General features: G+C 37.0%; 1 protein-coding gene across 1 annotated transcript in view; it reads right to left on the bottom strand.

The window, feature by feature from the left end:
• NRDC (nardilysin convertase) overlaps positions 1 to 15,225 on the bottom strand; it is a 79,959-nt gene that overhangs the window by 26,463 nt on the left and 38,271 nt on the right. The window contains exons 8-14 of the mRNA XM_028142168.2: positions 15,065 to 15,122; positions 13,089 to 13,162; positions 11,691 to 11,760; positions 5,334 to 5,411; positions 3,333 to 3,453; positions 3,196 to 3,254; positions 2,885 to 2,939 (exon numbers count right to left, since the gene is read on the bottom strand). Of these exons, the coding sequence (XP_027997969.1) occupies positions 2,885 to 2,939; positions 3,196 to 3,254; positions 3,333 to 3,453; positions 5,334 to 5,411; positions 11,691 to 11,760; positions 13,089 to 13,162; positions 15,065 to 15,122 (515 nt within the window). The remainder of the gene's footprint in view (positions 1 to 2,884; positions 2,940 to 3,195; positions 3,255 to 3,332; positions 3,454 to 5,333; positions 5,412 to 11,690; positions 11,761 to 13,088; positions 13,163 to 15,064; positions 15,123 to 15,225) is intronic.

Below are 15,225 nucleotides of genomic sequence, written 5' to 3'. Positions count from 1 at the left end.
TAAAATCAAAGTATTCATGAATATTGCTAAAGGTGAAAGCAATGAGCTACAAAATGAGGAGATGTCAGTAAAAAATCTTGAAATGCCTTGCTAAGAAGGAACTGAAGGGACAGAAGGAAAATGTCACTCACTCAACCAATGCTAAAAAGCAGATCCCCCAAAAAAGGAATTTAGGTATCACTTATAGTTTTAGTCCACAATTCTTGTTCCCACTCCTTTCTGCCACAGTTCTACCCCACATGTTGCCACCATAGCTGATAAGGACACTGAATAAAATCATTCTTGGTAAGGTAAATAGTAAGATTTGTGGGTTCTATTCATATCAATCTATTTACAGGGAGGAGTGTCTACAGGACCCTAATGGCCAAAACAAGTCACAGCAGTCTTTCTGTTTTCACAGAATAAGATTTTTATTTCAATTTCAAGTGACTTTAAGTATATAGATCAGATTACATAGGAATCAATAGCAACTGGAAGCTCACAGTTTTTGTTACCTTGTCCTCAAGTACTTAAGTTTTCTCTACTTAGAGTAGATATTCAGGGAATCATCTTTAGTAATGATCCAAAAAGGTAGTTTTCAAGATGCTCTATGAACACTGGCTAGGTACTCAGTTGGTTGGAGTGTCGTCTCAATACACCAAGGTTGTGAGTTCGAGCCCCAGTCAGGGCACATATAAGAATCAACCAATGAATGCATAAATAAGTGGGACAACAAATCTCTCTCTCTCAAATCAGTAATAATTTTAAAAAAAAGGATGCTCTACAAACTGGTCTTACTCTAGGGTCCATTGACACCTCCCACAAGATATCAGTGTACAAATTCAGGAGGGGGTGGTAATACAAGAATATGGCTAAAAATGAATTATATATTTATTTTCACTAATCTCTAATTTAGGATTTTTATTCAATTATGAATATGGCAACAAACCACAATAGTGTTAGTAGCATCTATGACTATAACCAATAGAAATCACAATGTAATTGTTGCAGGTATTTTAAAATATCACACTCATTGCTACTTAAAAACTGTAATACTTATTAGACCTACCACTAAACCTTCTTATTCACTGTATTAATAAAAATATGATATTTTTAAAGTACTTTATTTCAATATTTCTTTGGAACTACTGTATTTTACTTTATGTACCTAGAAACACTATTCTATGAACTGTGTAATTAATAGTATTGTTTCTTTTTTAAAAATATATTTTTTAGCCGAAACCGGTTTGGCTCAATGGATAGAGCGTCGGTCTGCGGACTGAAGGGTCCCAGGTTCGATTCCGGTCAAGGGCATGTACATTGGCTGTGGGCACATCCCTGGTGGGGGGTGTGCAGGAGGCAGCTGGTCGATGATTTCTCTCTCATCGATGTTTCTGGCTCTCTGTCCCTCTCCCTTCCTCTCTGTAAAAAATCAATAAAATATATTTAAAAAAAAATATATATATATATATATATATTTTTTAATTGATTTCAGAGAGGAAGGGAAAGGTAGAGAGATAGAAACATAAATGATGAGAATCACTGATCGGCTGCCTCTGCATGCCCCCCACGGGGATCAAGCCTGCAACCCAGGCATGTGTCCTGACCAGAAATCAAACCGTGACCTCCTGTTTCATAGGTCAATGCTCAACCACTGAGCCATGCCGGCTGTGCCAATACTGTTACAATGTTAAATTGCCTGAGTGTGACAATTTTGGTCAGATTATGCAAGAGAATACATTTGTTTGTAGTAGATGCATGCTTTAAAACGTAGGGGCAAAGTACAGTAATATCTATAATTAAATCTCAAATGTTTTGAGGAAAAAATGCACATACATCCACACATACATAAAGAGAGAAAGAGAAAAAAATAAAATATGGCAAAATATTAGCAATTGGTGAATCCAGGTAAGGGATATACCAGTGACCACTGGACTGCTTTTTCTGAGAGTTTAAAAAGTTGGAGGGATGAACTATTATTCTGAGGAAGGAGGCATAGGATTAAACAGATTTCAAAAGGAACCCAAGGCACAAAAGTGTTTTTTTTAAAAACCCTGTTCTAAATTCCTTACCTTTCAGCCTTACATATACCTTTCTTTCATATACCCTGTGCCACAGACACGTAGGATCATTCACTTTTTCACATTATCCCAGAGTTCCCCACTGATGTGCTTCCTATTGCTTAGAATGCATCCAAACCTTATCCTTTTTTTTTTTTAATTTTGATTGATTTTAGAGAGAGAAAGGGAGACGGAGAGAGGGGGAGAGAAGGGGATGGAGGGAGAGCAAGAGAGAGAGAGAGTAGCATCGATTTGCTGCTCTACCCATTCAAGCATTCATTGATTGATTCTTACTTGTATGTGCACTGACTGGGGATGGAACCCACATATTGGACAATGCTCCCAGCCAGGGCTAAACCTTAAGCATTTTTTAATCCTGAACTTAATTCAAATTTATCATATCCATGAAACTTTCCCTAGTCATATTGCAATCAAGACAAATGCTCTCCTTACCCAGAAATCCTAGAGTGCACAGTTTCTAACATTATATATGGTTATTACTACTTATTATCTTGTAGAATGTCTTTACAAATATTTGAATTCCCCAAATATTAAGTACCATACCAAGCTCTCCATGAATGTTTATCAAAGGGATAGACAGATGGATGCCTACATAGATCACCACACAATATGATATGTGTCAATCTGCCTAATCCTTCACTCTTACTCAGTATACTCAAAAACACAGAGTTAACTTTCAGATAGACTCAAGGCCATCTTGAGACTCACATGACAGAGAGAGGCAAAATTAGAACTCCAGTGACACTTCCAAAAAGAGGAACAATATCCATACCAGTTTCAACTTGGTCACATAAAACTTTCAAAAAGAATTTGACTTCTAGTACCTGCTCTTGGTAATGGAACTCATTGTCCTCAATTTTCTGAATCTCTTCAAAAATTCTATGAAGGAAGAAAATTACAATTATGAAACATATTAAAATTTCTCATTAGAATTGTCAGCAAGAAAAGAGAAGCATAAAAATAAGCAGACTGGCCATTTACATGTAGAGAATATGACTATGGAGCCAATATAGGAAATTAAGTAGGAAATGCCTGAAAAATGATCAAAGCAGGACTAAAACATGTCTACCGGCAGCCTAAGGGCTAAAACATACTAGGATTAACTCCCGGCCTAATTCTAATAAGTATGTATTACCTTTTTTCTGGGCCTAGCTTCTGCAACATTTTTAAATACTGGAAAACAGTATGAGCCACCTACAAACAAAACATCTGATTACATTTTTGCATAAAGTGATATCTGTATTTTTAAAACCCTCCATTTTAATTATTTACCTCATAGAAATGTTCATAACCCTCATCAGTCAATGTAATAGAAATGCTGAACACTGAGTAAGTAGAATTTTGCTCAAATCCTGTCTCACCATTTCCACCAAAGAGTGCAAGAGCCCAGCACCTATAGTCAGGAAAAATTAATCCAATCAATATATTGCGACTGATAGTTTGCATATACATCAAATTAACAAAATAGGTAAGCTTTCTTTGTAAAACTTGGGGAAGTCCAGCCTTTGATGCAAACATGCTTTCCAACAATAAGTTTAAAAGCACAAATTTTAAAAGCACAAAGCCTCCCAAGAAATTGCAGTACATTTGGGAATCACAACAGGAAATTATAGCCTTATTTATTTGTTTAATAGAAACACTAATATATATAGTAAAACATTAACAGTTTTATGAAGCAATAGTAATTTTTGTTGGAAGATAAAGCAAAACATTAAGAACCTAAAGTAAGGAGGAAGAAAGCCAGAAGAGAGTGGGAAATTCTAATAATATTAGTAAGGTAGAAAGGTTATGCACATCTCAAAGCATTTTACATTTATTGTGTAAGGCATATATGTACCTAATATCATTATTATTTTACAATAACCCTGCCCTCTCAGCTTTCTTTGAATGTTCTAATACACACTCATGTTTTAAAGTACTTGTTTAAATTTATCATGTATCATTCCATTCTTCAATTAGTGTATAAAAAAGTCACAAAAGGAATTACTTTAATGTATATGTCCTGATGCTAAAGCAATATTTCTATTATTTGACTAGACAATTTAAACACGTGCCTAAATGCATTAGGAAACATTCTGCATACTAGTATACTGTTCACAGTCCCACATACTTTTATGATTTATCTGCCCAATGAAGTTCTCATTAGTCTACCTTTTGGGGTGCAAAAGCTTGGAGTTCCTCAGCATGCATGCATGCATGCATGCATGCATTCATTCATTCTCATTCATTCATTGTTAATCCTCACCCAAGGGTATTTTTCCATTGATTTTTAGAGAGAGTAGATGAGAGAAACCTCAATGTGAGAGAAACACATTTATTGGTTGCCTTCTGCATGAGCCCCGACTAGGACCTGGGCTGGGGAGGTGCCTGCAACCAAGGTTCGTGCTTCTTCCCGGATTTGAACCTGGGACCTTTTGGTCTGCAGGCCGATGCTCTATCCACTAAGCCAAATGGCGAGGCAATCCTCAACATTTAAATAACTGACTGCCTTCAAATCTAAATTCTTGGTTAGAGCTAACTTTTGATGTAATTCTATAATCTATTACTTTATGATTTTTTAAATTTTTGTGTACAACTACTTCCAACATGGACTAAAAGGGGACCTCCAAGGAAATACACAAATATAAAACAGCCATAAAAATAATCTACGTTAGCCCTAACAGGTTTGGCTGGGTGGATAGAGCATCGGCCTGCGGGCTGAAGGGTCCCAGGTTCGATTCCAGTCAAGGGCATGTACCTTGGTTGCAGGCACATCCCCAGTAGGAGGTGTGCAGGAGGCAGCTGATCGAAGTTTGTCTCTTATCTATGTTTCTAACTCTCTATCACTCTCCCTTCCTTTCTGTAAAAAATCCATAAAATATATATTTTTAAAAATAATAATAATCTAGGTTAGTTCTGGATGGTGTGGTTCAGTTTGTTGAGCGTCGTCCATGAACCTAGAGGTCACTGGTTCGATTCCCAGTCAGGGCACATACCCAGGTTGCAGGTTCAATCCCTAGTTGGAGTGTGTGCGGGAGGCAACTGCTCGATGTTACTGTCTCACATCAATGTTTCTCTTTCTCTCTCTCCCTTTCCCTTCCTCTTTCTCTAGTAAATCAATAAAAACACATTTTAACTAAATAAAATTAGTTATTAAAGTGACTATAATTAAGCATTAGATTTGATTCTAGGCTTCCTGGCTGATAAAGCAAAAAGAGAAAAGAATGGGTTATATTAACACTTATTGTCTATTATTTTTCAGAGATTGCTATAATTCATTAATTGAATACTTGCTTTTTTCTAAGGTAAGAAAGAATGCTGCCTTTGCCTTCATGTCCAACCAGCCAAGAAATATAATGAAGTGGCTTTACCCTTTAAAAAAAAAATGTTAAGGTTAGAAATTTTTTTTAAAAAGGTATTAATACACAAGAAAACCATACTCCTGAGACTGTGATATTTGAGAATTATAAACTTATTCTTACATAAATTCCACTACACATGAAAATGTAATTAATTTGATAGCAGGATAAAAATAGGAAACATGGTAAAATTGAACTTCACCTGAAATCACTGAATGAGTATAATCATTCCAAAATTTAAGACTACTAACTTTTCCTCTTGGATACCAAACTTACTTCTCTTCATAATAAAATCTTTCATTTTTGTTTCACTCAAAGTGGAATTCAGATTTTTTATCACTTTAGAACCTAATGCAATATGAATCATTCTGCATCTGTAAAAGCTTTCAGTATTCCATCATGCTCTTCAGTAAACTGAAATGTGTTGCTTTAAGGGTCAGAAAATCTAAGTTACAGTTTTAGTTTTTCCTTTAAGTAAATGCTCTTGAGGAGGAAGCTTAGCCTCTCTATATTTTTCTTTTCCTCTTCATTTATCTAACTACTTTCTCATGGGGTTTTCATGAAAATGCTTTTATTATATAATAACTAGAGGCCCATTGCAGTGGGGTCCCTCAGCCTGGCCTGCAGGATCAGGCTGAAACCGGCTTTTCGACACCCCTGAGGGGTCCCGGATTGTGAGAGGGCACAGGCCAGGCCGAGGGACTCCACCGGTGCACGATTGGGGCTGGGAGGGACGCAGGAGGTTGGCCAGCCGGGGAGGGGCTGCTGAAGGGCTCCAGGGCGTGTCCAGCCCATCTCGCTCAGTCCTGATCAGCTGGACCCCAGCAGCAAGCTAACCTATCAGTTGGAGGGTCTGCCCCCCTGGTGGTCAGTGCACATCATTGCAAGCGGTTGAGCAGCCTTAGCATATCATTTGCATATTATGCTTTGACTGGTTGAACAGCTGATCGGACACTTAGCATATTAGGCTTTTATTATATAGAATATTCTTTAATAACCTGAGTAGTTATATATTATGTTATTCATATTGTGTTTTCCCACTGGATTCTACTATAATTTCAGAAATATATTTCTACCAAAACAAAATACAGAAAAATATACTGGGTTAGGAAATTTACCATTCTTAAATTTTCAAGTTACTGCACAGAATTATATTCAGTAAACTTTAAAAGTCAAAATATAATATGATTTCAACTATGTTAAGCAAACCCCAAAACCAACACAACACTGTTTAAAGTCTGAATTTGAATTACATCTATAGTGAGACTGATGGAGAGGAGCAAATCAGTTAAAGAATGAACCCAGCTGATTACATATTCACATCTGAACAAAGCTTACTGTACTGTATTTGGTATCTCTGGAGGGATAAACACTTGATTTTTGTGAAAAAGGGGCTCCCAAAAAAACCTCATTTACTGGGAACTCACATAGTTGGAAATGCAAAATAACTAAAAAAAACAACAAAACAACAACACTAGAAGGAAACATGCAGAAATGTTAATGGCCTTTGGAAAAAAGAATCATGGATGACTTTTTTCTACTTTTCAGTAATTTTCAAGAGTTCTACAATGAATCACCTTAATAATCAGTCAGACGGTCAACAGGTTTTGTTAATTAAAAAAACAGAAAATGTGCCTGGCCAGTGTGGCTCAGCATTGAGCAACGATCGACTTATGCACCCAAAGGTCACAGTTAGATTCCCAGTCATTGTACATGCCCAGGTTGTGGGCTCCATCCCCAGTGTGGGGTCTGCAGGAGGTAGCTGATCAATGATTCTCTCTCATCATTGATGTTTCCATTTCTCCTTCTCCCTTCTTCTCTGAAATCAATAAAAATATTTTTTAAGCCCTAACTGGTTTGGCTCAGTGGATAGAGCATCGGCCTGCAGACTGAAGGGTCCCAGGTTCAATTCCAGTCAAGGGCATGTACCTTGGTTGCTGGCACATCCCCAGTAGGGGTGTGCAGGAGGCAGCTGATCAATGTTCCTCTCATCGATGTTTCTAACTCTCTATCCCTCTCCCTTCCTGTGTGTAAAAAAGCAATAAAATATATTTTAAAAAAATAAATAAATAAAATAAAGTAGAAAATGTGATCTCACTCATATGTGGAACCTAAAGAACAAAATAAACTGATGAATGAAATAGATCCAGAGACATAGAAACATGGAACAGACTGTCGAATCTCAGAGGGAAGGCAGGGGTGAGGGGTGGAAAGAGTTTAACCAAAGAACATGTATGTATGTATGCATAACCCATTAACACAGACAATAGTGTGATGAAGGAGAAAACCAAGATGGCAGCATAGGTAAACACCTGAACTTGCTGCCTCGCACAACCACTTTAAAATTACTACTAAAAGACAAAACAGACATCATCCAGAACCACAGGAAGGCTGGCTAAGTGGAAATTCTAGAACTAGAAGGGAAGAGAAAAGCGCACTAAGACTCAGAGGAGCTACAGAAGTAAAATGCAGAGGTACAGAGGAGCGCGCGCATGCAGAGAGGGCTGGCAACTGAGTAAGTGGCTGTCTTTTTCAAGCGGGAGGGAGACACAAGCTCCCAACTGCTCTCAACTCCAGTTCCAGGCGAGACTCTAGGGACCCAGACTCATATGGGGAGAAACTGGACTGTCTGGCAGCGGGTGGAACTCAAGGGCAGCTTTCTCTCAGGTGCTTGTGGTGATTACCGAGGGACACTGAGACCCGGGGGCCTCTTAGGGTAGGGCTGATGGGAAGCCATTGCTGTTTGCTCCTCCCTGAGACTCCGCCCCAACCAAGCTGTGTGCAGAGGCTTTTGCATATGAATGGCCTGGTCCTTTAAAATCTAAACTTACCTAACTAACTGCAGCTGAGTCAGAGAGACCCAGAACATCCAAAAGAAGGCCCAAGGCCCCACAGCAGCTTGTATTGCTTCACAGCTGGGCCTCATCTGGGCACCTCCAAAACCCAAACAAAGAAGAGGAATCTGCAGATCTCTCCGTAGATCCTGCTGGGTGGCCTCAGGCAGAGGCTAAATTAGCACCTCCTTGGAGACCCAAGAGCCAGTGTACCCAGGAGTCAGAGTAGGACCATCCAGATTACAACTCCTCAGATCCATAAGGGACACACTCAGGGGGCAGACTCAGTGAGCACCAAAGCCCCACTGAAGCAAGTCTTGCCTCATAAGGGTGTCTCCAGCACAGAAGTTCTCCCAGCGCAGACACAGCTGATCCTCACAGCCAACTGGCCTGGAGGTCAATTCCCCCCAGTGATACCAACAGTTAAGGCTCAACTACAACAAGACTGTGCACACAGTCCACAAAGGGGTGCACCAAGAGTGTCCACCTCAGATAACTGGGGAGGCTGAGCCACTGGGTCCTATAGGACACTTAGCACACAAAGCCACTCTATCAACTCAGGGAAGCAGCCAAAATGCGGAGACAAAGAAAAAGGTCACAAATGAAAGAAATGGAGGAAAGCAAATGACTGGATATAGAGTTCAAAACCATGGTTATAAGGTTTTTCAAGAATTTTCTAGAAACCGCCGATAAATTTAGTGAGACCCTCGAGAATATGAAAAAGGACCAACTAGAAATTAAGCATACACTGACTTGAAATAAAGAATAATATACAGAGATCAAACAACAGACTAGAGGATCGCAAGAATCAAGTCAAAGATTTGAAATACAAAGAAGCAAAAAACACCCAACCAGAAAAGAAAAAAGAAAAAAGAATCCAAAAATATGAAGATAGTGTAAGGAGCCTCTGGGACAACTTCAAGCGTACCAACATCAGAATAATGGGGGTACCAGAAGAAGAGAGAGAGCAAGATACTGAAAACCTAGTTGAAAAAATAATGATTGAAAACTTCCCCCACCTGGTGAAAGAAATAGACTTACAAGTCCAAGAAGCGCACAGAACCCCAAACAAAAGGAATCCAAACAGGACACACCAAGACACATCATAATTAAAATGCCAAGGGCAAAAGACAAAGAGAGAATATTAAAAGCAGCAAGAGAAAAACAGTTAGTTACCTACAAGGGAGCACCCATACGATTGTCAGCTGATTTCTCAACAGAAACTATGCAGGCCAGAAGGGAGTGGCAAGAAATATTCAAAGTGATGAACAGCAAGGACCTACAACCAAGATTACTCTACCCAGCAAAGCTTATCATTCAGAATTGAAGGTCAGATAAAGAGCTTCACAGATAAGAAAAAGCTAAAGGAGTTCATCACCACCAAACCAGTAGTATATGAAATGCTGAAAGGTATTCTTTAAGAAGAGGAAGAAGAAGAAAAAGGTAAAGATAAAAATTATGAACAACAAATACATATCTATCAACAAGTGAATCTAAAAATCAAGTGAATAAAAAATCTGATGAACAGAATAATCTGGTGAATATAATAGAATCAGGGGCATAGAAAGGGAGTGGACTGACAATCCTTGGGGGGGGGGGGGAAGGTGTGTGGGGGGTGTAGGAAGAGACTGGACAAAAATCATACACCTATGGATGAGGACAGTGGAGGGGAGGTAAGGGCAGAGGGTGGGGTGGGAACCGGGTGGAGGGGAGCTATGGGGGGAAAAAGAGGAACAACTGTAATAATCTGAACAATAAAAATTAAAATATAGTGTGATGAAAGCCTGGGGTGGGGGATGGGTGTAGCTAGAAGGGTTCAATGGGGGGAAAAAGGGGACATCTGTAATACTTTCAACAATAAAGATTTTAAAAAATAGGAAATAAGATGTGTTTTATATTCATTATTTTAATGTCTGAACATATAATACTATTGATAATGGACCTATCTTTGAGGACAGAGACCAAGAAAAGGAGAAAGCAAAGCTTTACTTTTTATTTACTATCTTTTGTCCTATTTTAATGTTTTACAAGCATGCATTATTTTCATAGTAAAAATTCAAAACAAACTTTTAAATATGCATGTAATAATGTTAACACTTTTGGCATCACTAATATATCTATACAACCAATGTATTTTTTTGTATATTATCCTTTTGAATGTTCTAATACATACATTTTTTAAAAAGCAATTTTTACTGCACTTAGGCAATGCACATTAGTTTCTTTCCTTCTGCTTATTGGCGTGTCCTTGTAGTTTTGTTTTATTGGTAATAGTTTTTAAAAATAGGTTAAATTTTTACCAGTTTATTAGCATTTGTTTCTAATTAGAAAAGTATTTATAGGCATTGGCTGATCTTTATCTTTAAAGAATGTCTTGGCCCATGCTATAGTGTTCAAATAAGGTAATTATATAAGATGAAATGTTTTCCTAATTTACATAAATCTGCCCTAACTCATTCCCAACTCATAGGACTAAGTCCTTGATATTTATGCTGTAGTCATATTCTAGGCTCAAAATTGTCTATATATATATATAAAAGCCAAGCGACCAGAACTCCAGAATGACCAGAATGACTGAAACAACCAGTTGCTATGACGCACACTGTGGCTGGCCAACTGGCCCAATCAGGGGCCGGCCAGCCAACCTCCTATGCCCCCTTCCCTCTGCTGGCCTGGCCCAATCGGCCCCCAGCAGGGCGAACTGGCCAGACCCCACCCATACACGAATTTGTGCACCGGGACTCTAGTTTAACTATATTTTTGACAAGTTCAAACTAAATGGTCCCAATGGGCAAATACATAAAGCAAATATATTTTGTACTCAAAGCAGCAAAGAAAATAATTACAAAAGTTAGTATTCACACTAAGCTACTTAATTTCAATGACTCAGGAAAGGCAACCAGTTACAAGATAATTCTAGTTTTTATACCTAAGAAATTAAAATACTAGAAGCCCAGCACGCGAAATCGTGCAAGACCCAGAGCCCCGCCCACTGGCACCACCGTGGGACCCATCAATGCACCTCCTGGTGAGTCCAGTCGTTGGTCATTACGGCGTGACAGCGTTAGGGCCACAGGCCTTTTATAATATAGATATAGCAAGGCTTGACAAATTTAGTGGTGAGGTCTCAGTTTACCACATTACCAGTGTTTATAAATCCAGAACTCCCAAAGTTAAACCATTTACCATATTTTCTGGCATATAAGACGACTTTTTAACCCAGGAAAATCTTATATGCCCAGTCATCTTATACGCCGGAAAATATGATATATACCACTTAAGGACAGGTATTGCCAGATAAAACTAATACCGTATTTTCCAGCGTATAAGACAACTGGGCGTATAAGATTTTCCTGGGTTAAAAAGTCGTCTTATACGCCAGAAAATACGGTAATATGCTTTAAAATATGACTGTCACTCAGTAGTTAATGGAAGTAAATTTGCTCTTGAACTCTTACCTGTAATGTTGCTGTTGAGGGGGAAGTGCCCAAGTGATGGTCAGAGCATGAATTTTTCTAATTGGAACAACTAAAAAATATTTTAAGAACAAATATAAGACTTTCTCCATAATTGTGACTATGTTATATGAAATTTTTTAAATTCAATAAATTTTATCCTCCAATAAACAGGGTAAGGTTAAATACAATACAATTACTATTTCAAGTTGCCAATTTTCCAATTTGAATAATGCAATTTTTGGAACTTTCAATTTGGTTTCACAGGTAGAGTAGGCATGGATAAAAGAACTAGCAAAACATCAAATGCTCCTAAGGATGGTTTCTTTATTGCAAGAAAGGATACAGGACTAGGGAATCAGGAGGCCCATGGTTGAAATCCAGCCCTACCACTATCTTGCTATACATGTTTATAACCTTGAGAAAATCATTTGAATTTAAATCTTTTTTGATCTGTTTTCTTATGGTAGGTGAGGCAATTAAGCTGCAGTAGCTCTAAGATTTTTTCCAGTGCTATTATTTTATGATTCTATGAAGAGAAAAATCTAAAGCCAGAAAGAATAGTACCAAATATAAGTCAGCTTAGATATGGCACCAACAGCAGACAAAGGGTGTGACAAAACAGTCACTTATCAGAGGGAGGGAAGAGGGAAGAGACTGACAATGGGGTGAAAGAGAAGGAGGGAGGAATACTTAGGTAACTAGGAGAAAGAAAAAAATCTGCCATAATAAAAAGAGCAAAGAAAGAGAAATGGTGAATTTTAAATGTTTCTGCAATATTTGTTATGGGCAAATTGCTAAGTAAATTATAGTATAACCATGTGATGGCTTATTGGCCAGTTATTACAAATGTAATATTAAATGAAAAATCAAGAAATAGAGTGCATATACTTTAAAATCTCAATTACATTAAGAAAATATACCTAGAGAAACTCAAAGGAAATTTGACAAAATGACTTGTCTGTATGGTAAGATTTAGGGGTGATTTTCCCTCCTATTGCTTTACAAATTTTTCTTCACTTAAAATGTTTTTTTTATAATAAAGATACAAGAAAATAATTTCCTAAATGTGTTCCCCTCCTCTATTTCTTTCTTTTTAAAAGCAAAAAGAGAGCGGAAAATAGAAAAAATGAAATAGGAAAGAAAAACAAAAAACAAAGGACAAAAGGGAACAAGGGGATAAAGGGAGAAAGCATGAAACAGACTCAAGTAGCAGCAGACCAATCAATCTGCTGTTTATTAGTGGCTAACTGGATCTCCACTGTCCTTCTACTCCCTTTTCAACCTAGCTGTACTTTCTGTTGTGTTTTCATTTCCAAAGAAAATTGGCAGTCTCAATTTTAAGTTTTAGAGAATGTGCTAAAGTTATTTCAAACAGTTTTAAACCTTTGGTTCACGAACCTCTATAAAGTTTGTTAAATGCTGGTGTGTCAAATGGATCCGTTAAGTGGCCAAAGTTTGGTTTGGGTAACCCACTGAAAATAAAACAAATACATTAAAATTTAATTGGCAAAAGCCTTTATAAGCAGTATCTTTTAGTATGCCTAACCTAAAGATAATAATCCATTCTACATATTACTGGCTGAAAAGAATTCTAGGCATTAGTCAATAGATGGCAATAAAGCCACAAAATCCTGAATTACACAACCTATTCTTAACCTCAGTCCAAATGACTAAAATATTTTTAAAACTCACAATAAAACAATAAATTAAAGGGACCTCCCCTCCCAATATTTATTGCCTCTCTCGACATATTCAACTTCAGTTATCCTCCTATACAAAGCCGTTTAAGAAAGCTTATATTAGAGATAATTTTTTAAATTCAATAAACATAAATGACGTGATTATCACGTATAAAGCACTATATTAGGAACTTTGGTATTTAAAAGACTTGACTCCCCTGCTAGAAGCTTCCCATCTGGCTGAAGATATTGTAACTAATATTTCTTCTAAAATAATGGTCAATATGAATAATTTCAAATATCTGGAAAAAAATTTAATCTTTATGAATAAGAAACCAAAGTTAGTGAATAACGTTTAAGAAAATTTTTCAAAATGCTTATCAGGAATTGATAGGACCTAATGAATACCTCTATTAAATTATACCTCTGATTTTTATTAGTAAAGTTTCACAGTGAAACATGTTTCAAACTGCCATCTGACATTTCCTTAACTCAGCGATTTTCTTATCAAAACAAACAAACAAAAATAAAACAAAAACTTGAAACGTTGGCATGGCTTTATCTTTCTGTACATAAAAAGTACTGCTAATTACCAATGGAAACTAACATAAAGCCAAAATAATAAAACAAATAGTTATTACAAATTATTCTAATGTTTTTAAAGCAAACTTCTTTTATAAATTTATAATAAGTGTCTTCAAATGAAGAAATGGAAAAAGTCAGGCTTACTCACCTGATATAAGAAAAAAGTCTGATGTTATTCATTTTATAGAAATACAAACAGGAGTGGGAAGAAAGACTTAACTGCTTCAGAATTAAAGTTTTATTTGTATTCCTTATAACACAAAAATGTAACAATAAAGTGTCAAATATTTTTATTATTTGATGAATTTGAGTGCACAAAAAATAGCTTTCTGAACTGGAACCCTATATACAATTTCTAATAAAAAACAACTATATGAAACAGACTTTTCAGATAGTATGGAAAATCAATCATCTACAAGATTATTTCTTTTATAGGGAAAAGCATTCCAAGTTTCAAACAACTGACTTCAAAAACAAACTTTCAGGCCCTGGCCAGTGGGGCTATGTGGTCAGAGTCAGCCCGTGCACTGAAGGGTCCTGGGTTCGATTCTGGGTCAAGGGCATGCACATGGGTTGCAGGTTCTATCTCTGGGCCTCCTTGGGGCACATGCAGGAGTCTCTCTAACATCAATTCCCACCCACCCCCTTCTACTTTCTCTAAAAATCAATGGGAAAAATATCCTCAGATGAGGATTAATAAACAAAACAAAAAAACTTTCAGAAGATAACTTGTTCTGAGGCAGGGGAAACAAATATATAAATATTCATCCTGCCTCTCATACAATACTTACTTTCATATAACACTTTCCACAATAACAGAAAAGCTCTGAATAAATGTAAAAAGAGACATATATTCTTCAGAATTACTGCTTAAGTTTATAAGCTTATAAATTATGAACTACAGATACTATGGAGCCTTAGGTTTTCATCTTAGTTTCCCACTCTGACTCAAAAGCTGTGCAATCTTGCTTAAACCACTTTAGTTCCTAATGACCTCTTTAAAAAACAAACCGAAAGAAAAAAAACACAAAAAAACCTTTGGAACTCATATCAAATGATATGGCCTCTTTAACTATAAAGGTATATGATTTATGAGAATAAATGTCTTACTTGTTTGGTATCTGAGAGAAGATTTCAGTAACCCACTTTTCCAAAGTATCCAGTGTTTCTTGGGAGGAGGATGGGGAGAAGACAGGAAAATGCAATTAGATTTTTCACAGATCTTTAGCTATAAATAAAGGGATACTTTAATTTGGGCATTACCTGCCACT

Source organism: Eptesicus fuscus, chromosome 9, assembly GCF_027574615.1.
Source record: "Eptesicus fuscus isolate TK198812 chromosome 9, DD_ASM_mEF_20220401, whole genome shotgun sequence".
Taxonomy (NCBI): domain Eukaryota; kingdom Metazoa; phylum Chordata; class Mammalia; order Chiroptera; family Vespertilionidae; genus Eptesicus; species Eptesicus fuscus.
Note: the sequence above shows the minus strand (reverse complement) of the source record. Positions and strands in the feature narration are given on the sequence as shown.